Raw genomic sequence first — 22,798 nt, forward strand, 5'->3', positions numbered from 1 at the left:
GGGGTCTCCAGACAAGGCTGGGGAAGGGAGACCACGACCTGGCGAACGGCCATCGGCATGTCGCCTTCCCCTGAGCACTTTGAGGCCTCACGGTCCCCGCCTTTCCCCGAAGGAGCCCCCCCCTCACACACCTGCCCACTGCGTGTCGACACCTGCCTTTTCATTTCCTTTACATTTGAGCAAAGGCTTGAGTTGTGGACGGGACGTCTGCCCGTGAAGGAGGATTAAAACTCGGTGCTCTTTTTTTACTACCCTGCAACAATTAAAAGGTACTTCTGGATGCCAAAACTATCACCTCCCTCAGGAAAAAAAAGAAAGTCAGAAGTTTAAGTGTGTGGGTGTGTGTGTGTGTGTGTGGCGGGGGGGGGGGGTGTGTTGGCACCCTCTTGCGCGCCTCTGGAGAGCTCGATCTCTGAGAAAATGTCGTGGAAGAACTCGCAACTGTCTGTTGCCCACCCAGGCCCGCGGGATGCCCTGCAGAGCGCCCAAGCCCAGCGCTGGCTCATCCTCGCCCCTACAAATGGTTTCCAGGTTGGGCTCCTGACACAAAACCTCCAGACTCACGCCCCACCCTCTTCCTGAGACTGTGGGTGTAAAAGAGAGTAAAAACTTGGAATCATGGGCTCTGGGTGGTTTGGAAGATTCCCGGAGATAGCATCTTCCCATCCGAAATTTGTATTCTAAAGTGTGAGCTTCGGTGTGCACTTCAGTGCGCGCACGCGCGCCTCTGCCTCTGTGTGTGTGTGTGTGTGTGTGTGTGTGTGTGTGTAGAATGCATGTTTTTATCAAATACCTAAAACGGTTCGTGACCCCAAAGAGGATTAAACCCACTGGTTTGGACACGGATGAGTGGGAGCTCCTGAAGGTCTGCGGGTCGGTGTCGCCGTCCATCCATTCGACGGCCTAGCCAGCGAGCGGAGGAGCTGAACCTGGGAGGCTTGTCCCCTCCCTGGCTGGGAAAACGAACCGAGATAGGGGGGATTCTCGAGGACAGAAAGAGCTAAAGAGGACGGCTTGGGAAGGGGAACGTCGGGGGTGAGGGGAACTTAGAAGGTAAACTAGTAGGAATAGTTGGCTGGTGGGACTGGCTAGTGCAACCAAGGGTTCGGGTAGAAAGAGGGACTCTACCGGGGTGCTCTGAGCTACATTCCGGGACTTGGGACGGAAAGAGAAAGCCTGAGGGCTTTGATTCGTGGCTCCTGCTGGATCCCTTGCCAGCCCTAAACTGTGGGCAGAGCTTGCGGGGCGGGCGAAGGGGTGGGTCTACCCCTGCACAGTCCCACGGGCCCCCATCCCGGGCAGTGGTCTCCTGCGGCTCGCTGATGTGCGGGATCCGCCAACCCCCTGCGCGCTCGGCCCGCGCCCTGCGGAGGAGCCCCTGCCGCGGCCCAGAGGTGGAGGGGCAGGAAGGGAGCGCGGCAGCAGCACCCGGACCCGCATCGCGGAGCGGCCAATCTCTCTGCCCACACCCCTTCCGCATCCGCGCTGGAGCCTCCCAGTGATCCCCCGCCCCCATCTCTGAGCGCGAGGGGCGCACCGGGTGGACGAGTGGGTAAATAATTGGCCAGAGGCCAGGCTTCCCGGTTCTCTCTCCGTTTCCCCGCGGCCTGACTGCGCCCTTGGTTGCTGGGGCGACGCAGCCCCTCGGGAAGCCGAGACCAGGTAACCGGGCCCCCATCCCGTCCAGGTGTGGGAGTCTGTCTGTGTCCCCGCGAACTCTCGTCTCCCAGGGTTTGAGTTAGTTTTCTCCCGGCTGGATCTCCATCCCCGCCTCCTAGCCAGAGCCGAGCTGCAGAGATACCTCGGGCCCTCGCGCTGACCCGGCCGAGAACGCCACCCTCGAGCGCAGAACGCACCCCGAAGTGCTGGGTTGCTGGCGCCAAGCCCGGGAGCGCAGAGAGGAAAGGGAGGACCGGGAGGGAAAGGCGGGGAGGTGGCGGGTGAGCAATCAGTGGCTTAGCCCAGCTCCCTGCAGGAGCTACCGCCTGTTCACCGTCTATGCAGGCACCAGCTGGCAGCAGCATCTTTGAGGTACCAGCACCTGGAAGGCCAAGGCCGGATGGAGGCCCGGGAGCCCAGGGCGCGCCGCGGGACTCCAGCCCTCCCGCTGCGCCCAAGGCTCAAGATGCTCTCGGCTTTATGAGGTTCCCAAACGGCCGAGTCCTCCATTAACACCTTCCCTGATTACTGAGAGGCTGGAAGGGCTGAACACGGCCTCGGAGCTTGTCTCCCTGCACTGGTCCTCGTCTGTGTCCTCTGCCCACCCCTTTCTCCTCCTCCTCCCGATCTGGAAGCATAAATAGAAAATAAAAGACAGGTGGAGGGAGCTGCGGGTCAGAGGTGAGGGATTCGGGTCAATTCCGACAGAGAGGGGGGCGGGGAGAGAGAGAGAGAGAGAAGGAAGGAGAGAGAGTGGGAAGGAGAGAGAGAGGGAGAGAGAGAGGGAGAGAGAGAGAGAACCATCCACCCACCCAGCCACCGGTTGACTTATTTATTTGGATTAACAGAGGACCCCTTGGCGAGATCCGGGGACTGGCTCGCACCTCTGGCCGCCGACTCCCGCCCTCCCTCGCCGAGGACCGGGTTCTCGGGCGGGAACGTCTGGACCTCAAGGTAAGATCCCGATGGGGGTTGCCTGGCCGGAGCAGTTTTCCGCCCTCGGTGTGAGCCCGACCGCCCGGCTCCCGGGAGCGCCCCGGGCACCTACCGGAGGCTGCCCGGCTTCCCTCGGGGCCTCCCGGTACCCGAGGCCGCGGCGGGAGGAGCAGCTGGGACGCGCCCCCCGCGGGGTGGGAGGCGCTCGGGGCCCCGGGCCGCGCCTCGGAGCTGATGCGCTCGTTTCTCCGCGGTGCAGCCACCGTCGCTGAGGGACCCACTCCTGCTCTCAGAATGCTGAACGGCACCGCTCTAGAGGCAGGTGAGTTACCCGCCAGGCTCTTCCTCTTGCCCTTTCTCTTAGGCCGGAGCATATACTGTGTGGGTGTGTGGGTGTGTGTGTGCACGCGCGTGTGCACGCCTTCACCGGGTGGGAAGAAGAGGAGTTTGTTTGTGTCTGTCTTAGACATTAAACCGCGAACCGTAGGCTCTAAGATACATGGTCTCGTTCAGAGTCTCCTGACAGCATTCCTGAAATCCGCGTTCCCCTCCTCTCGCCTTCCTCTCGAAGGTCTGAGCTACTCAGGGCGGAGGCGCTGGGGGCGGAGGTCACGGTGCCACTGAGCCGCGAGGTGTCGGGGCGCGAGGGATGCGCTCCGGCTCCTTCGCGGAGCTGCTGGGGGCGTCTCCTCCCTGGAAGGGATGGGGCGGGGACGGGGGCAGGAAGACGTCGCTTCTCACCCATTAGGGCTTAACTGGAAACTGGTTTCACCCCCACTGTTGGTTCAACCTGACCCCCGCGTAGCCGTTTCTGCGGGCGATCTCCGCGGACGCGGGGGTGGCGGCGGGGGGAGGCTCCCTTTATTCCTGGGGCTGCTGCGGGCCCGCCGCGCGGCAAACCCCAGGTAAAAGAGCTTCAGATTTCAGAAGCGCGGTCTCTGCCACCGGCCGGCCGTCCCTTGGAGAAGAACCCAGGGGCGTTGGAGGCAGAGGTTTGAAGGCAGCGCGCAGCGGGCCGGAGACCTCGCGGGGCTAAGGGGGTGCGTGGGCACAGGGCGCACCCGAGGGCAGGGCCCGGCGCGCCGGCCGCGCGGAACGGGCTCCCGGCCGAGGTGCGCAGCGGCCCGGCCGCGGAGCTCCCTCTCCTCGCGCTAGAGCTCCCGCACCCCGGCGCCGCTCAGCCCCTTCCCATCCCGGCCGGAGGGAGGCCGCCCTTCCTAGTAGGACTGAATGCGAGGGGCGCCCTGGCGGCGGCGCCAGTCTGGATCGGCCACCCTCGGTGTACACACAGTTTCCCTGCGCCCACGGATGGAGAAGGGCCGGCTCGCCTCCGGGCTATGCTCTGGCCTCCTGCCCAGCGCAGACCCCGAGGCATCCAGGGCTGGGTGCGCGGTTCCAAGCCCCAGGACGGCGCCGACTCCCCCGGGCCCTGGGATGCTCAGGACGGCGCCCAACGCCGGACGCCGCTCCAAGAGCTGCACCTTTCAGACCAAGGAGGCTCCTCAACTGGCTTAATTGGGTCAGGCGGAAAGGCGACCTCTGCCCTTTTAAGGGCAAACCCGGGGCACAGGATCTTGGCCTCCAAAATTCAGGTCTGAAGAGACCTTGAGTCACTTATTCTCTCAGTCGAGGCAGGGTTTCCCCTTGGGACCCTAAAGCCTCCGTTGCCGCTTGATAAAGCCGAGCGTTCCCTTTGCTTCCCTCTCCTCCCCTCTGGGGAGGGAGTGGGAACCCGGGACCAGGCTGCCGCCCTAGCGGAGATTCCGAGGCCCTGACCCTCAATCCCAACTCCTGTGCCCCCGATCCCAGCCGCCCGCTTTCCTCAAAGCGGCCGCTCTAAGCGGCTGGGTGGCTGGTGGAGCAGAAAGGCAAGAGCGGACGAAGTGGGCTCCGTCGTGACGGAGGGCAGCCCCTGGCCAAGGTTCTGCCGCCCTGCTCCAAATAGAGCTCTGAGTTGAGAGGGGAGACTCGGGATTCCCCTCCTGGCCGCGGGGGTAGGGGTCCCTGCACCTGTCCCACTGAGAGATGCGGAGACTCAGCCCCAGGAACTGGCACTCGAGGGTCATTCGGCGGGCCCCGGGCCCCAGCAGCTCTTCTGGAGAGAGGAAAGAAGGCAGAGCCACCAAGACGCTCTCCTTAAAGTGCTTTGAGAGTGGTGGGCTGGGGGGCACTCTTAGGCCGTCTCCCCGAGGCTGCAAGACAAAAAGGTTAGGACGTCCCAGGTCACGCGCCCAATTCTTGGAGAAAATGTCCCCCGCCCCCACGGGCTTCCTTTTTCAGGAACTGTGAGAGGAGGCAGGGCTCGACCGACGGGGAGCGATTTCCGATCTCCCCAGAACTAAGGAGGACCTCCCGAACTCCAGCAGCCCCCCTGCCCCACCCCTAGCTCTCTGCAATCTTCCTGCATTGGCTGAGAAGGAAGAATCCTAGCAGTTCTCATCTTTATGGGAAGTAGCAAATCCCACCCGGAGCAGGAACTTGCAACCCGAGTTTTATAAGAAAAAGCAGGGATAGCTGGGCTCCAACCTGGAAGCTGATGGCAGGAGGTCCTCTGCCCTGCCTGTACCCGATTCACAATGAACAAATCTGTGTGCAGAGGATGAAGGAAGGACCGAAGGATTGGAGGGCTCACAGGACTTCTGTGCCTGGCTTCCCTGGAGATGTCACAAAAGTTCTAGCTTTTTCTTGGAGTTGTTTGTTAAGCTCTCACTTAATGAAGTCTCCAAAGTTTCAGTCCTTGCAAGGAGGCAGTGGTGTTCTTGGGTTCTTTGTTGTTTTTGCTGAGCAGGACCCAAGTCCAACAATAGCCAAACCCACTTCTGAACATCCACATGGGGGGGGGGCGGTGGAGGGAGTTAGCCTAGAAACTAGACAAAGCGGGTTCCTGGATTGAGGTCCCATATTTACTTTTTCCTTGGAGCCTCCTTGGGTTAATTGACTGATGTTCTTCTCAAAGACCCCTCCTCTTCCTCCTCCTCCCCCTCCTCCTCCTTGGTCCCAGTCACCGCCTTGTGGGAAGGCAGTCTGCCCCTTTGTGAGAGGACCTGCTGTCTCTGAAAGAGCTGCTGCCCCCAGCCCCAGCGTTTGTGCACGTGGGTTTGAAAAGCTCATTGATTTCCATCCAAAGGGGCTAATTACATTACTTACAGTAAATAGCAGCCCTGCTGTCCAGTAGGGCTGCCAAAGTGAGGGGAGGTCTCCAGCTTAGTTCACTTGATTGGCTTCATTTTTGTGTGAAATTGTGTTTTATGAGCTGTATTCTGGCACCCGGAGGACCATAACAGCGTCCAGTCTGCAAATAACATTATTTTTGACCCAGAGAAAAGAGTAAGGGGGAAGCAGTGTAGTCTTGGGTTTTCGTGGTAGAGGTGACTCCAGCAGCTTCAGAAGGCGATGCTTTGGGGCAGGAAGTCAGGATCTGCACCATTCTTCTCTTCCTTCCTTTCCTTTCTACTCCCTCTCTCATTTCCTTCCTCCGTTCCTCCCCCATGCTCTTCCTCCCTCCCTCCCTTCCTTCCTTCCTTCCTTCCTTCCTTCCTTCCTCCCTCCCTCCCTCCCTTCCTTCCTTCCCTCCCTCCCTTCCTTCCTTCCTTCCCTCCCTCCCTCTCTTCTTCCCTCTCTCCCTCTATCTTTCTAGATTTGGCCACCTTCCATGTCGGGCTCCTCCCGAGGGAAGCGAGTGCGCCACCAGCGGACTCCTCCAGGTGTCCGGGACGTGCCGGGGAGAAACGGGCGGCCCCGGGGAAGCCGACGGGGCGCGGTGGGAAACAGGCGGCCGGAGGGAGGACGGCGCAGAGCAGAGCGCAGCCGGGGCTTCCTCCTCTCGGCTCAGAGCTGGGTCGGTTCCTGCCGCCACCGCTCCCCGCTTCGGGCCCCTAGGGGGCTTCTGGTGGTTTGAATGAATCGACAATATCAGAGTATTGTGGACACTTTTTAATAGGGCCGAGGAGGGGCCGCCGCTCACGGGAACAGAGGGAGACAGAACAATCCTGCCTCTTGTGAGGCGCGGGGCTGCCATTCTGCTTGTCAGCTCTCACCTTCCCCTACTCCACGGCGAGGAGCCCCCTTCACATCCTCCTAAATGTGTGGCGCGTCCAGATTTACAAGCCCCCAGTCCAGCCGGGGCAGTGGGACGCGCGCCCGGTCCCGGGGGGCGGCGCCAAGCTCGCGCGAGTCCCCGAGTTGCTGCCCACATTGACAAGTTTCAGACGGGACACGGGACTCGCCATCGGTTTCCCTCCAAACCTGAACTGGGTGAGAGACTACAACCCCCTGTGGTCACGGTTCAGTTGCACATCACGTCTCCAAGCCCACGGCCTTTCCCCTACACTGGTGTGTCAAAGAAAAATCTTTTTGCCAGAAGTAAACTCCAGAAACATAGGCTCTTCTAGCTCCTTTTCACTTTGGGGGTTGCTTCAGTCCCTGCTGGGGTCGGGAGCCCTTGGGGAGGTGAAGCAACTTGCTTTTAAAAAGTGAATTGAGGAAGAGGGGGTGGGGAGGACAGGAATGTCTGTTCAATATTTACTTATTTGGGGATCCCGTAAGCTGGGGACCAGAAAGTCCACAAGGAGGAAACCTAAAGTTGGAAGCTGACATTCTGCATTTCTTGAGCCAGGATCTGCTCTTGAACTTGGACCAAACAGGCCGGCTCTCTGCCTTCTGCGCCAGGGCGGGGACAATAAGGGCTCCTTTTCCCCTTTAAAACGTGATTCCTGGGAACTCTTGGAAGGGTGTGTGTGTGTGTGTGTGTGTGTGTGTGTGTGTGTGTGTGTGTGTGTTGGGGGGAAGTAAATGCCCCCTCCTACTGTCTCCCCCCTACCCCCCCCCCCATGTTTGTCCCCACTTGCCCATCACCAGGGGGTTGAGAGGAGTATGACAGGTCTTTGTTGTCTGAATAAAAATCCGTGGCAGCTCCGGGGAGAGAACTCCTCCTACTAAATTATCAAAAATGGGCTGGCTTTAGTCTCTTAACAAATTGGACACAGCTCCGGCGGCAGGAGCAGTCCCCAACCCAACCTACAGGCACTGGGAACTTGCAAGCAGCCAGGGACCGCTGAAAATAGCACTTCTTTTTCTTTCTTTGTGTTCAAAACTATTTTCTTTCTTCACCAGATTTTGTTTTCCTCCCCCCGCTGCAGTTGTTTCCCATTAGTAACTCGATCTCTCAGAGCAGTAAGATTCGCCTGCCTTCTCCGCCTCCTTTCCCCTCCACCCGTGTTTGTTTGTTTTCTGCACATCTCCTTCAGGGAGCCGCTGGGGCTTTTTCTCCCCCCTTCTTCTTTTTTCCTTTCCGAGCAGACCAATTTCCACTCCGTCTGCCTCTTTCTTTCTTCCTCCCTCTCGCCCCCTCGCCCTCTGTCCCCGAGCGTCTCCGCAGCCCCCCATCGCGCCGCCTCTGCGGTCCCTGCTTCTCCTTCCCTCGGATGAGCTGAGAGCCCCGGGCGTGTGTATATGGAAATAGTGGGGTGCCGAGCAGAAGACAACTCGTGTCCTTTCCGCCCCCCAGCCATGCTCTTCCACGGGATCTCCGGAGGCCACATCCAAGGCATCATGGAGGAGATGGAGCGCAGATCCAAGACAGAGGCCCGCCTGGCCAAAGGCGCCCAGCTCAACGGCCGCGACGCGGTAAGGAAGGGCCGGCGGCGGCGGGAGCCGGGCGCCCGTGCGCGCGCGGGGCAGCCGAGCCGAGCCTCCCCGGCGGCCGACAGAGGATGGCGGCTCGTGGGGGCGTCCGCTCCAGGTTGGTGGGTGGCTTATCTCTGGTCCGCCTGGCTGCAGGGTAAGAAAGGGCTCTTTTCCGATTTGAATTGTCTGCACTCCTGACACCCCGAGCTCGCTCCCCTCTGCCGCAGCTGGTCCCGGGAAAGCAGGGAGAACCGGGCGCGAGAGGATGGGGACGTCCTCTCCTCCGGACCTCAGATTCCCGGGCGCCTCCCCGGCGAGGATCGGCGGCCGGAGGGCCAGCTGGTGCGGGCCACGGGCTGCCGGCGCGCGGCCGAGCGTCCGGGCTGAGCTGAAGCCTGGTGACTCTAGTCCCTGGGTCTGGTGACCGGACGTTTGGAGCGGACTAGAACGCGACTGGGCTCCCTCCAGCTCTCCGGATGCTCGGAACGTGGGACCTTCAAACCCCGCGAGTTTCGGAGTCTCTGGCAGCTCGTCTGGGCCTTTTGAGGGAGACGGGACTGCGCTCAGCTCTCGGGCCGGGCGGGTATGGTGTGCAGGGGACCCTAATAGAAAATCCGGAGGAGCGGGGCACCTAGCCCAAGAGCGAGAACTTTCCAACCCTTAAACGCTGTGATCGACCACCTACCTCTGTCGATTACACACGTAGGATAAAAGTCATGCCAGCTTAATAAAGAAAACCAATGAATAATCTATGTGCTCGCCTTTCCCACTTACGAGCCGGAGGGGGGAAACTACAAAAGTCTCCGGAAATGATTTCAGCCGAACATAGCTATGTAGATCCTCAGGCATCACACCGGGAATTGTGGCTCAGACTAAGCCGGTAGACTGCCCTGGGCGGGTCAGCGGTATTTTGGGTCCACCAAGTAGCCGCGTTGGTGGATGTTTCTACATCTGCAAAATGAATTCAGTGCAGGCCCTTGTCTGAATAAAGGGCGAAACTTTACTTTTCCAGGCCCGCCAGAGTTTCATGGGGGAAGTCCAACCCATTTCTGTTAGTCCTGAGGGAAATGTACAGCGGTTAACTTCTATTTTCCCCCCTTTTGTGGCTACCCTGTTTAAAAACAAAAAGCAGTAATCCAAACGCGAATTTCACAGCGGGGCTGCGCTTGTTAAGGCGAGGTGTCCCCATCCTTGCTGTGTCGTGGGGACGCAGGCGGGAAGCTTAACTTGGGTATTAAAAAGATTTTCCGGACAAAGATCTCCTGGGTATGTTGATGCCAGGGAAAGAGGGCCCGTGCAGAGGGGATCGGATAACGGACCCTCCCCGGGAACAGGCACGGTACACCCTTACCAAGGAAAGGACCAATAACCCTGAAGATTGGAGAACAGCAGGATCTGCCAAATACATCCCGATCAAAACAATGTCGACCAAATTATGAGCACCAGTATACAAACCTCTCCCTTCCTTTTAATTTCAACGTTGCTTATAAGGATTTAGAGAAATAGCAATGTAACAGTGTTTGTTGAAAAAACAATATGTGCTTGTTCAGATCGCCTTTCCATTCTCCAATAACAATTTCCGTTGTCTTATTTCGTGCGCAATGGAACCCACAATTTTTAACTTTTAATTATTCGAGTTTGGAAACATCCACCAAACTATAGTCCGTGCGCTCCTAGCCCTTTCGAAAAAGGCTCTAGGTGGCCGGCGCGTGTTTTTAGGTTAAGTCCGGGAAGGACGCGGACGCCGCGTTCAGACGGACGCGGTAGAAAGGGTGCGAGTCGCAGAGGGAAAAACTGCAAATGTTCCTCCGACGTTTGCCTTTGCGCAGGGGCCCCTGACCTTGCGGCGCTCGCCGAGGCCGAGGGCTGGCGCCGCGAAGGGTACCCGCGTGGGGCGGCCCCGCGCGCCCTCCTGACGCCGCGCGCGCTTCCTTGCAGGGGATGCCTCCGTTGAGCCCCGAGAAGCCCGCCCTGTGCGCCGGCTGCGGGGGCAAGATCGCCGACAGGTACTACCTGCTGGCCGTGGACAAGCAGTGGCACCTGAGGTGCCTGAAATGCTGTGAATGTAAGCTGGCCCTCGAGTCCGAGCTCACCTGCTTCGCCAAGGACGGTAGCATTTACTGCAAGGAGGACTACTACAGGTATTCCCACCCCTATCCCTTACGCCCTGGCACACCTGGAGGGGTCACCTGCCCGATCCCCGGAGTCCCCTCCCTGTCCCCAGCCTTTGGTCCCTTGGGGGTACTCTTACCAGTCCCCAGACCAGGGAAGCCCACCGCGTCCGCCTTCAAGCTGCAGCATACCCATCCCCGCCAGACGCGCGGGGGGGATGCGCGCGGACGGGGCCACCCAAGGTCTAGAGCGTGACCAGCGACTATCCCGCTCAGGGGGCCCTGGGCAGCTCGGCCGAGGGAACTGGGCAAATCTCGGAAGGGTAAATGAACGTGTCTCGGTCCACCGAGACGAAAGCGGGGTTTTTTTTGTTTTTGTTTTTGTTTTCCGTTTACTACGAACTGAGTGAGCAAGGCCCGTGTCTTGGAACTCAACTGGTGGCCGGGGCAGCAGCAACTGGTGTCAGGTTTTCGCGGGGGGGGGGGGGGGCGGGAACTCACGTAAAGGACCATGAAAAGGAATGATCACTGTTGCCGAAACCCAGGCCTCTCAGTTCCGAGATGCCTTTCCCGCTGGTTGGAACCTGCCCGCCAGACTCGAGAGACGCCGGAGAGTCAAGTCGCCGGCAGCTTGTTTATTGATTCTTCCCAGTTCTGGTTTTGGATTGGGGACGCGAGCGAGGTGCAGGGACTCGGCTCCGCTCTTGGCTGAGGAGAGAAAAGTGGTTAAAAAAAGAATTAGCTTCCCTCTGCAAAACTGTCCTTTTTTTTTTTTTCCAGGGCCGTGTCTGAATGCTTTCAGGCACGCTCACGCTTCCATAAATAGTAACATCCTTCGTTTGTATGTTTTGTAATCGAGGAAACGTTTTCACTTGACATCGCGATGTAATATTCTTAACATTGTGTTGTGAGTTAGCCAGTGCAGGGTTTGTTTTTGGTTTTGTTTTTGCTTTTTAAAATTTTCACTTTACAGAGAAGAAAACTGAGGATCAGTTACCCGATTCTTCTGAATTTAATGCATGGGTTCTTTGTCTTGTTCACCAGGGCAGGTCAATGAGCAAATAAAATTTATGTCCAAGTGGGCGCGGGTCCTCCCCTCCCGGACCCCTCCTAGGTCTCAGTCTTGGGCTACTGCGACCAAGCCCCAGGTGTCACAGTGGGAGGTGGCCCTGCCTTTGCCTCCACCAGCGCCCTGACTCGACTGTTTCCTTCCAGAAGGTTCTCTGTGCAGAGATGTGCCCGCTGCCACCTTGGCATCTCCGCCTCCGAGATGGTCATGCGCGCCCGAGACTCCGTCTACCACCTGAGCTGTTTCACCTGCTCCACCTGCAACAAGACCCTGACCACGGGCGATCATTTTGGCATGAAGGACAGCCTGGTGTACTGTCGCGCCCACTTCGAGACCCTCTTGCAAGGGGAGTATACACCTCAGCTGAGCTACACCGAGCTGGCGGCCAAGAGCGGCGGCTTGGCCCTGCCTTACTTCAACGGCGCTGGCACCGTGCAGAAGGGGCGGCCCAGGAAGCGGAAGAGCCCCGCGCTGGGGGTGGACATCGTCAGTTACAACTCAGGTGGGCGCCCAGCCCCTCCCCAGTGCCCCTGTAGCCCTAGCCTCCTCTGCTCAGAGGAGAATTCCATCCAGCTCCTTCCCGTCCAAGACCTGGTTGCAAGACGGTGCTTTCCTTAGCACGACCCTTTTCTCACTACAGCTCCCTTTCACTCAGAAAGAAGGGAAAGGTGGAGAGAGGGAAAGAGGGAGAGAAGAGGGGGAGGGGAGAGGGAGAACAGGTGAAAGAGAGCTTTCTGTAGTTTGGGGCAGAAAACACATTCATAAGGCTGCAATGACTTCCCCCACACAGGCCGAGCCAAATCCTTGTTGCCCATTAGTTAATGAGCCCATTAGTTTCTGGCTCCCAGTTGGAGCAAAACAGCCCCAGGGCAATTCCTGTGTGGAGGCCAAATTATAGATCCTGGAGGAGGTTTCCCTAAACACTAAAAAAGGAAAAAAAAAAAAAAAAAAAGAAAAGAAGTCTACAGAGCCCAACCCCAGTCTGTCTAGAAAGGGCAGAGGCTGTGGTCACCAGCTCAGAGTTAATCAGGGAAACAGTTGGCAAGAGTGTTGAAAAACCAAATCCCTGATCTTGGCGAAAAGCAGCTGTAAGGGCGGGAGTCAGTCTCCACAGCTGAGCTGGCCTGCTCCTTCCCTGGGTCAGGGGACCCATCCAGCCAGCTCATTCCCTGCGGGATAAACCATCCAGACACCCAGACCGCCCTGAAGACTGGAAGAACCTCCAGGTCAGGCCCTCTGAGGAGGCTTAGTGGGTGTCACAGGCTGCTCTTCTCTCCTCCTCCAGCTTTCTCTCTTAATTAAAAACAAAATGCAGGCAACAGGCCAGAGAGCACGCTTTGCTCCTTGCTTTGGGAGGCGCACACGTTATCATTCATCAATCTCTCTCACTCACCAGTTTCCCATTGTTGGTAGCCCGCCCTCACCTGCCATCCCCCAGGTGAGGATGGTGACAGGCCCTGAGGACCACAGTCTAGCTCCAAGCGGGATGGAAGCTCTTCTGGTGGGTCCCAGCCACTGGAAAAGAGGTTCCAGAAAGCCCTAGGATAACTCTGGGGCAACCTAAGGGTTGGTTTAGCTGCTCTGACTCCCTGTCCCCTGGCCTGGCCCCAGAAGGAAACCTCAGCAGTCAGGAGACTCAGGCCAGGGGAGTCCATTCTATTGGGAAGGACCTTGGGGACCTCATGGTGGCAACCCCTGTTTCCATGAGCACCCAGATACCAGCCAAAGGGTGGGCGCCCCAGAGCACGGATGGATCTTGCCTGTTTTTCTCTTCCAGTTCCCACGTGCCTGGTGTGGTGTGTGAGCCACTGTGGCTTAATGGTGAAGGGACACTGTCCCGTCAGATAAGTGACTTGCCCAGGGTCACACAGCCAGTGTGAGCTAGAGGAATCCGGAGTCCTGCTCGGGCCCACAGCTTTCAGGGTCCCCGCAGGCTGAGTGGGCTCTGCCCAGCTCTCTCCTCGGCTCCCTCCTGGTTCTCGGGAGGTTTTCACAGAAAAGGCGCAGCGGGTGGTGTCCCAGGGAGCGGGGACCCAGTGCGACTGTATTGGTCCCACGGGGTTCAAGCCGGGGTCACTGGGCAGAGGCGGAGGGCCAGCTGCCGGCTGCAGACCCTGACCGGGTGGGTTGGTGTCGCACAGCGGGCGCACCCCCGGGTTTTGCCAACCCCCCGCCGGAGGTCGGGCTGCGCACTGCCCTTGCTGTGCCCGAGGCTGGGGCTCTGGTTTGGGGCCACGGTGCCCAGCGCGCTTACTTGGGCTCCTTTGATGCGTGGTCCCCCGGGCAGGCCGGGCAGGGCACTAATTGTTCTCTGTTAATAGAAGATGACATCGGAATCTCCAGCCACTGACCAAGGCCCTAATGCCCTAATTAGAGTGAGAGAGATTGACAGAGAGAGAGACAGAGAGAGAGAGAGAGAAACTAGCCAGGCTTTTGGAGAGAGGGAAGTCCTCAGCCCAGAGAAGGTCCAGAAGTGTGGGGAGATTTCTAGCCAAAGGTGGCAAGCCTGGTTTTTCGCTTGTTTGTTTAACCTAATTAGCTACGTTTGATTTCGCCTTGATCTTACTTTACGTGAGAAAGATCCACAGAGCTTTAGGGTCAAGAAAATTGTGCTTCTCCGAGGAGAACTAGAGAGTACACATTTATTTCTTAGAAAGAACGAAAAATCTCTTTCCACTTAGGCCTTTAGTTTGCAAATTAGTGCTGCCACAAGGTTATGGAGAAAGTTGATGCTCTTGTTCATTAAGGAGGGAAAAGTTGCGGAGGCCTCCCTGACCGCAGGGAGTTTGTAGATCACACCACTGCAGAGCCGGTACCTCTTAATTAACATCCACCTTCTCCCTTCTGGACTTTTCCCAGAGATACGAGCAAATAGCATAAAGTTAAGATCAGGTGAAAATAATCTAGAGAAATTGGGTTAAAGATGCCTGACCAGAAATCAACCTGCCATTAAAAAAAAGTTTATGAATGCAATGCCAGTTTGTTATTACAAAACTAGCCAAAGAAACACTTCAGTGCATTGAAAACACGTTAGAGGGCAGACAGTAAAATGGACCCGCAGTTTTAGCTCCTTATTTTAGCTTTCTTTGGAGCCATCTCTGCTTAAGTGTAAATTAATCTCAGAAAAGACTAATGTTGATACTAAACACATCTAATTTATACATTGATATATTTTCAAACACATGTACACAGAATATGTTTATGATTCAGACTTCCAGAGATGGGAAGCTTGGCAAAGATCAGTAAGTGCTCGACATAAGGCAAACGTCTTTTCATGAGACTCTTCCTAATTTAGTTTATAGCTCTTTGTGCAGATATCAGGCAGATATTTTAGAAAGAGACCTGGAAAGTTTATCTGGGATGCTAGATTGAAATGCAGCCCTCCAGGATGAGAAGAGGATTTAGTCTAGGGCAGGCAGCTCTTGGTTGGGTAATTTAGCATTAATTGAGAGACTAAATTTTTGCCAGTTCGCGAAATCTCCCTCCTTAGGGTCTTTCTTGGCTTCCAAACTTCAAAAGCTCCCGGCAGTCGTTAAATTTGCCTGGCACTGACCCCTAGTGGTCTCCCAGGGATCAGTCCTCAGAAGGTTACACACCTGCAGAATAGAAACTCACTTCAGGATAAGGGACCATTCCATAAGTGACCGGAGAATAAAATATTAAGATCTTCTCATTAACTTTATAGTGCCAGATGTGTACTTACAGGTGTATGTTTAAGACAGTTTTAAGAGATTTATCATCTCATCTCATAATTCGGGGGGAAGAAAACCCCTATAGCTTTAAAAGTAGACCCTGGGGAAACACAATCACTTGCAAGTTTACGTAAGGCATTCATAGTGAAACACAAGTAATTTAGGCCAATGCACTGCGTTACTCTGTAGATGACATAGATTGCTCTATTAATTCACATAATATAACTGATCACACAGTTTATCTGTTTATATTAATACCAGTTTAATAAAGAGCTAACTTAATCTTTTTGCACAGTGAATTGTATTCTATGTGAAAACAAGTCCCATAATTGTTTTTAATACACTATAATTCTCTGCTGAGTTCTTAATCAGCAATAATGGATATAGAATGCACATTCAGAGAAGCAATTTTATCAAACCTGTCTATAATTTTTTTCATAAACTTCATTTTAAAGACTAATGAGTGTATAGTTAGGTTAGGAATCAAACCCATTTCTAAGAAATAGTAACTTGTGTGTGGGGGGGTGGATGGCTAAGGACATTACTTAAGTACCAAGTTAAGTCTTCTACCTCAAGTGTAATATTCCATTTAATGTGCTATTCAGGAAGGGTTACACATCACTCACCTATGACAGAATTGAAATCTTACTTGAAGAAGCCTCCAATGACTAAGGTGTGCCTCTTTGACTGTTTTGGTGTGGCTTCATTTATAGCTCAGTTTACTGGAGATAAGTATAGTTTTATAGTAGGTCATAAGATGCTGTTTCATCCATTTGAGGATACAAAAGTGCAATTCTGTAGAAGATTTGAACTTGACATCTCTCCCCGGGGATGCAATAGGATAAAATGTAAAGCATATTCTCTCTCTTATTTCTGGGTACAGGTTACCCTTTCTGTTGGAGTTTAAGGAGCCTCTGTTCAACATTCGGCTGTATATATCTAACTTGCATTCCATTTCAAGTTGATTTGACTTTGCATTTATAGTCACTCGTGATTTTATGGATGAACAAAGATTCAAAATCTTGATCGAATGCTCGCTGAGCTCCTGGCCCTGTGCATGACTTAGAGGACCCGATGGTGAACATGATAGAGTCTTTCTCTCCATGAACTCAATTGCTCTTTTGCCAAGTGTGCCCTCTTTATGGATCTCACGGAAATATGAACAAAGGAGACATTAGTCCATGCCTAGTCTTGTTACATTAGGGAGAATTTCTTAAGTGGATTTTGTGATGCAGCTGACTCTTGTTGATGACTATAAAACTACTGGGTTTCTGTATATATACTGATTTACTAAAAGTGTTTTTTAAAAAGTAATTGTAACCAGAGCATAGCAGGCAAATACTATTTTCTCCAGCAGAATGGAAGAGGTAGTAGTAAGAGATGTCTCACTTCCTTCAAGATTCAGGTTTCTCCCCCAAGGAAACGACCAGGTTGATTTTAGATATTCTATTATAATGCACTAACATGCATGATGATCAGTCTGAATATATATGAGATAAACATCTGAAGTAAGGTTTAAAGGAAAAAAAAAAAAAACCTGCCATGCCCTTTAAGTTGAGAAGTTGGCTGGATCAGTAAATATTTAGCAAAATGTTTTCGTTTTGTAATCATATTTCTTATGCAGAGCCAGTAGGTTATTGGAAACGACCTCTTAAATGCACATCTTTACATCCCGGGGATAAGGACTTTGAGGCTTGTTTCAAAGGCTGGGTTGTTTTGCCCTCAGTGCTGAGAGAGCTGTGCAAGGGGGGTTGTGATGCCGCCCTCCTTCTGCCCGGCGGGCCAGGGACACAGCTCAACCCCCCTCCGTACCACGTGCCAGAGCAGACGGGGCCACGATCCGAGCGGGACGTCAGAGCCTCTGAGCTGGGAGCTGTGGGGTGCGCTGCAGGCATGAACCAAGGGAAGAAAAGTCTGCGCTCGTTCTCTTTCAGAAATATTTTCTAAAATAACTCCAAGGGAAAACTATTTTCATCCTGGTTAGCCCTACGTTAAGCAGTTATAGCTAAAAGCCCTCGAAAATAATATTCCTACGGTTACATAAGAATCCTGCAAATTTTTATTTTCTAACTTCTCTCCCTTGCCCAGCCACTTTTAACTTTTTCTGGAAACGTTCTAGGATTAGCAGAAAAGGCTAAAAATTGGAACTCAGATTCTTCCTTCGTTGGGGGGCTCTCCGAGACCTTCAGATGTGAGAGAGCTGAAATTACTCGCTTGCATATCTTTCATGCCTTTAGAGAATACACCTCATCTCACAAATGCAGACAAAACGTGGAGTCTCTAAAAACCGTGTGTGGAGCGGCGGTGTGCTGATACACATAAATATAGTAGAAAAGGGTTTTTTCTTTTCCCTCTTGGAGAAGATTTCTCTCCCTCCCACACTTAACAGCTTATTCATCTTTTCAAGGTTTTCTAGCAACCATTAAGCCGAAGAGGGGATTTATCGAATATTTTTCTACTACCTAAACTTCGGGTGTGTCCACATGAACAGACTAGTTTGGAGGTCGTGGGCAATTAACCTCTTTCTTTTGTCTGGCTCCCACTCATAAGTGGGTCGACAGATTTTTTCCACCGTTGTTGTCCTGTCATGACATTGTCATGCCACCTGCCACCTTCGCAGCTAATGCAGGACTTTCCACTGAGCCCCTGTTTGTCCCCTGTGACTGCAACAGGTTGTAACGAGAATGAGGCCGACCATCTGGACCGAGATCAGCAGCCTTACCCGCCCTCGCAGAAGACCAAGCGCATGCGCACCTCCTTCAAGCATCACCAGCTCCGGACCATGAAATCCTACTTTGCCATCAACCACAACCCGGACGCCAAGGACCTCAAGCAGCTTGCTCAGAAAACAGGCCTGACCAAAAGAGTTTTGCAGGTAAGAAACCTCCATCGTTGGCTGTGTATACATCTTCCCCTTGCAGTAAAAATAGTTCTCTTCCCTGTGTGGAGTGATATGGCTATTTCCTGTACTGCTTCTCGTTAGTTTACCTTAGTTACCTCCCTAGAGAGTGTACTGAGATTTTTGCAGGGGCTTTCCGGAGACTGCCCAAAGAGAGACGCAGGGTCTTCTAAGATGCAGCCGCATTCTCCCTGCAGATGGAGAGACGGGTCCACCAAAGCCAGTTCAGCTTGCCTAGCTGCTCTGCAAACGCGGGTGACGTTATCTGCGCAAGCTGTGGCTTTGGAGACTTAACGTTCACATTAGGGTCAGTGCACAGACTTGGCGGGGGGACCTGCTGGCGCTGTCTTACTTCAACACACTCTTGGCAGCCTCACTACCTGTTGTGAGCTTCCAAATTCAAGACGACCCTTTGTGTCAACTCCTGGAAAGCCGCAAGTATGGTTAGTGTCTCGGCAACCACTTGGAGCAAGTATTTTCCCATTTTAACCAACCATATTTCACAACTAAATACTGGGAGTGATGAGATCTGCTGTCCAACTGCTTTCCCAAACTCATCACGGTAAGAATATGTAACTAGAGACATGATAGTGGGTTGCTGTGGGTCCCCTGTGATGCTCTTACACTTTTCAGTGACAAATAGCAGGCACTTAAAATTCCACCCGCCAGTTTCCGGTTGCTTGGAGTCCGTGGCCCTCGGGGTTTTTCCTATGCAGGGAATACTTGCCATGTGTCAGACTCAAGAATAGGCAGAAATCTGTTTCAATGATGTTCATTTCATGCGAGTGATTCTTACTTTGTGAACCATTCCCTGACCTCGCCTGCCCTCATTCTCAAAAAGACAGTAGTTGAGGAATCAGGGTGTGTTTCCCCCTCTTCGTCTCTGTGCCTTCATTTCCCCACGGTATCTCCACTTAAGTATCCGTAGCCCCCAAGCGGCAGTTGTTAATGCTGGGGCGGGGGCCCACGTGCTGCTCAGAGGGTGTCCGTAGTCGTACTGGAATTACTCTGTTTTAAAAGAAAGCAAAAAAAAAAAAAAAAAAAAAAAAGGCCCTTTTTTCCCAAGAAAAATAAACAATTATATTTAAAAGAGAAACATATCCAAAAAAAAAAAAAAAAAAAGAAAAAGAAAAAGAAAAAAAGGAAAGAGAGAGAGGAAAAAAAAGAAGTATAAAAATAAACATCGGTAAAGAAATCCATTGGGATTGGTTTGCAGGTTTGGTTCCAAAACGCACGAGCCAAATTCAGAAGGAACCTTTTGCGGCAGGAGAATGGGGGTGTTGATAAAGCTGATGGCACGTCGCTTCCGGCCCCGCCCCCAGCAGACAGCGGCGCGCTCAGTCCACCCGGCACTGCGACCACTTTAACAGACCTGACCAATCCCACTATCACTGTAGTGACAGCCGTGACCTCTAACATGGACAGCCACGAATCCGGAAGCCCCTCGCAAACTACCTTAACGAACCTTTTCTAACATTGGTTTTTTTTTTTTTTTTTTAATTCTTCCTCTTCTTTTTATTATTATTCTAATGATTATTTTATTATTTACAAGACTTTTTTTTTTTTTTTCCCCCTAACCCACAAGATACTTGGGAAATAAAAACAACAGCTTGGTGTGTAGCCTCTGCAGCCACTTGGCAAATGAGTTTACAGTATTGTCTCCTTTACAAAGTGTATTTTTTTTTTATTTTTGTCTACAAAGTGTATTTGGATATAAAAAAAATTAATTAGATCTTTCAGTCGGTAAGGGGAGTTTGGGAATCATTCTAATAAGTGCCTCTTAAAATTGTATGTTACTTATTTCCAGAATCCTGAAGAAAAAAAAAAGAGTGGTATTATGATGGGCAAATAATCATATTCCCGGTTATATAATTAGGTTAATAAAGAATCAGATAATTAATTAAAATTATTTTTTTAATCTTGCAATTGTACGTGTACTTAACGGAATTTTGAAAACTTCATATTGTCTTTTTTTAAATTTTAAAATGGAAAAAAATGTTTTGATCATTCCTTTTTCGTACAAATGAGGAATATGATTAAACAAGAACATTAAGGATAGCAAATCTAAATATTAAAGATTAATTAGGTGGGAAATCTAACCAGGAATGTGACTCTTTTTTCCTCTTAGGGTGTACATCCCAACAAAACTTTCTTATTAGTTAGTTACTGCTTTTCAACATTTGAAAAATACTTAAACCTCCTGTGTATCCATGAAAATTCCAAACAGAATTTGAAATTCTATACTTTTAACCTCCTCAAGCTAAAAATGATAGTTATAAAACCATTCTTTCTAAATTATTTTTTTCCCAGGGAAAATGGAAATAAGCAAAATATAATTTTTTAAGAAGTTAAAAAAATCAGTATAATTTAATCAATAGCTCTTAATTGGCTTCAGCTGTACCATGATATTGTATCTGGCATTCTATACAAATAATGTTTAAAAAAAAAAACTTAGTAACATGCTAACAATGAGAATTCTTTGGTTTTGTTTTGCTTCATTTTACTTTGGCACAGGTTGATGTATTTGTCAGAAAAAAAAAAACTTTTCTGACATTAGAGATTTGAGGTTCTTAGTTTTAAAGTAGATAAACTCAGAAGCCTTGTGGATGCTGATCTGAATATATTTCCTAGTTTACAGTAGCATTTTTTTTCTTTTAATTTAAGCTAAAATCTTAATGGTCTGGGCAGTGGTGAATGTTCATCTATATGCTTCTGTTGTAGTTAAATACCAATTAGATTGTGGATTTCCTAAAAAAAATAAAAATAAAAAAGAAGTCAAGATATATGTCTTGCTTTAGTGGATTGTTAAGAATAACTTTGCACATGTTCTCCACTTTTTGGACCCCTTAAATCTCCTCTGGCGGTCGAAGTGGCTATTTAATAGGTTTTAAAGGTGTCCTTCTGGCTGTATAAATGTGTGGTTACATATTGACAGTTCACTGCCCACATTAAAGTGCATTATTGTAACTTTTGCTCAGGGTCTTTAGAAAATTAGCACAGAAAGTAGCTTATTTTTTAAAAAAAGATGATGGAAGATAACACTGTAACAGAAGAAGGTGTGATTGCCATTATATATTTAGCAAGTGTGGTCATCATCTTATATGGAGCTTAAATCTTGACTTTTCATATTTCTATTACATTTTGGGCATTTACCACTAACCAGACCAAACAACCTTGGTAAGGCTGAGATCTTATTAATACACTTTTACAGGTAAAATATTGATACTTATAAATTTTGTTCTTTGACAGAACAATATATGGTACTATAGATCTACTTTATTAAGTAGACTAATTATAACTCAGTTCTCCTATGTGCCTTATGAGATAACTTGGAAGTAAGTTTGTGAAAAATCAGGATATATGTGTTGTTTGTTAAATTAACTGTTTTAAGCCCTTTTGACACCTCGCTAGTTTTGTACTGTTTTACCTCTTATTTCTGAAACTCTTTTTATGGTGTATCCTGTTAGAGGGGACAAACATGTCATAGAAAGCAGTTGTGCACTCTTTCCAATATAGTTGATAAATTCAATAATCTTATATATTGAGCTTCGTGTTTATAGTACAGTAAGTGGTCTAGCAAAATTGTCCATGTTTCTTTGTTTATTGATAAATGCATTGTATAGAAACTATTTCCCCTAAATATTTATGGACCAAACAATTGTGATATATCCTATTAAATTTGTGTGAATAAACGATTTTGAATCTAAGGAGTTTTATTTCCCATTAGTTTTACTTAAGGCTTAACTGTACTAGAGTGTTTTCGATTGTCTATTTGTAAAAGCTATTAAAACGGTGATATGAAAAATTTTAGATATGCAAACATACAAATAGTTTTTAGATTTCCAAACTTCTGATTCATTTTAAATTACCATTGCATATGCAGTGTAATTCAACTTAGAATTACCTTTAAATATATTTTCCTACAATAAAAGTAATGCCCCACTGATTTGACTCAGCCTGATTCTTAGAATTAAAAAAAAGATAATTAGCAGATAAAGTAATTGCATGAAAAGAAACCTTAAATATGATTAAGTTTAATGTTAGGTCTATTGAGCACAAATGGATATTTGTAAATCTAAATAGAAATTGCAGACCCCTAAAAGCCAAGTTGCTCTGTAGTTAATAAATTGTCACTATGATTTTTTTCAGGGAGAACAAATCTTGGGGCATTACAGCCAAACATCCCGACGTTTGAAAATTCCCTAAAGTATTAAAAGAAGGGGAAAAGTTTGATCGGAAATCCACTGCAGTGAAGACAAAGACAATATTAGGTTATGATAATCATACATTTAAAAATCTATTGAGCCAAAAAAAGAGAGACAGAGAGAGAGAGAGAGAGAGAGAGAGAGAGAGAGAGACCGGGAGACTTAAATGTCATTTACTGAATGTTAACAAAACTTCTGTTTTTATGATGTCTAACACAAATGGAGGCTTAAAATTATATGGTTTTAAACAAAATTAGATAAATCGTGTATAAATCAGAGCAACCAGGCAGTAATATGCCCACCCCAGATTTGAAGAAAATTATTGAAAAAAAAAAATCCCACACATTTGTCAAGCACAGTAGTTGTAAAATAAAATCCAAAAACATTCATTTCACCTGCTTGCTAATGTGTATTAGTCCTATCTGTTAATGGCATTTTCCAATTGTAAATTCAAAGAAAAGCTATCACTCATTTAAGAGTATAGGGATCAAAATCCAGTGATTTTAGTATTATTGTTTATTACTTCCTTTTTAAACAGAAATCTCTGCATGCACTTTTACATCTGTCACTTCTAGTGTACATCTCTGTATGATGACTTATCT

General features: G+C 50.6%; 1 protein-coding gene across 4 annotated transcripts; it reads left to right on the top strand.

Annotated features, from left to right (window-relative positions):
- The first annotated feature begins 2,526 nt into the window (after positions 1-2,526).
- Positions 2,527-22,197, top strand: LHX9 (LIM homeobox 9). 4 transcript variants are annotated; one of them, XM_036871231.1, is made up of 7 exons: positions 2,527-2,613; positions 2,855-2,917; positions 8,102-8,220; positions 10,159-10,361; positions 11,547-11,902; positions 17,765-17,967; positions 19,208-20,085. In XM_036871231.1, exons 2-7 carry the CDS (start codon positions 2,890-2,892, stop codon positions 19,463-19,465), a joined length of 1,167 nt encoding a protein of 388 aa, XP_036727126.1. In that variant the 5' UTR covers positions 2,527-2,613; positions 2,855-2,889; the 3' UTR covers positions 19,466-20,085. The 4 variants fall into 4 exon arrangements, with proteins under 4 accessions (XP_036727126.1, XP_036727130.1, XP_036727121.1 ...); XM_036871235.1 differs by lacking the exons at positions 2,527-2,613; positions 2,855-2,917 and adding an exon at positions 7,008-7,067 and having other exon boundaries at positions 19,208-19,802; XM_036871226.1 differs by lacking the exons at positions 2,527-2,613; positions 2,855-2,917 and having other exon boundaries at positions 8,002-8,220; positions 19,208-20,741.
- The last annotated feature ends 601 nt before the right edge of the window (positions 22,198-22,798 follow it).

This window comes from Balaenoptera musculus, chromosome 1, assembly GCF_009873245.2.
Source record: "Balaenoptera musculus isolate JJ_BM4_2016_0621 chromosome 1, mBalMus1.pri.v3, whole genome shotgun sequence".
Lineage (NCBI taxonomy): Eukaryota > Metazoa > Chordata > Mammalia > Artiodactyla > Balaenopteridae > Balaenoptera > Balaenoptera musculus.

Bases quoted from the DNA above. Each gene is read 5' to 3' on its own strand.
- LHX9 (XM_036871226.1), top strand. From the start codon at position 8,047: ATGGAAATAGTGGGGTGCCGAGCAGAAGACAACTCGTGTCCTTTCCGC. The intron at 8,221-10,158 runs GTAAGGAAGGGC...GCTTCCTTGCAG, and splicing joins AGCTCAACGGCCGCGACGCG to GGGATGCCTCCGTTGAGCCC. The intron at 10,362-11,546 runs GTATTCCCACCC...GTTTCCTTCCAG, and splicing joins TGCAAGGAGGACTACTACAG to AAGGTTCTCTGTGCAGAGAT.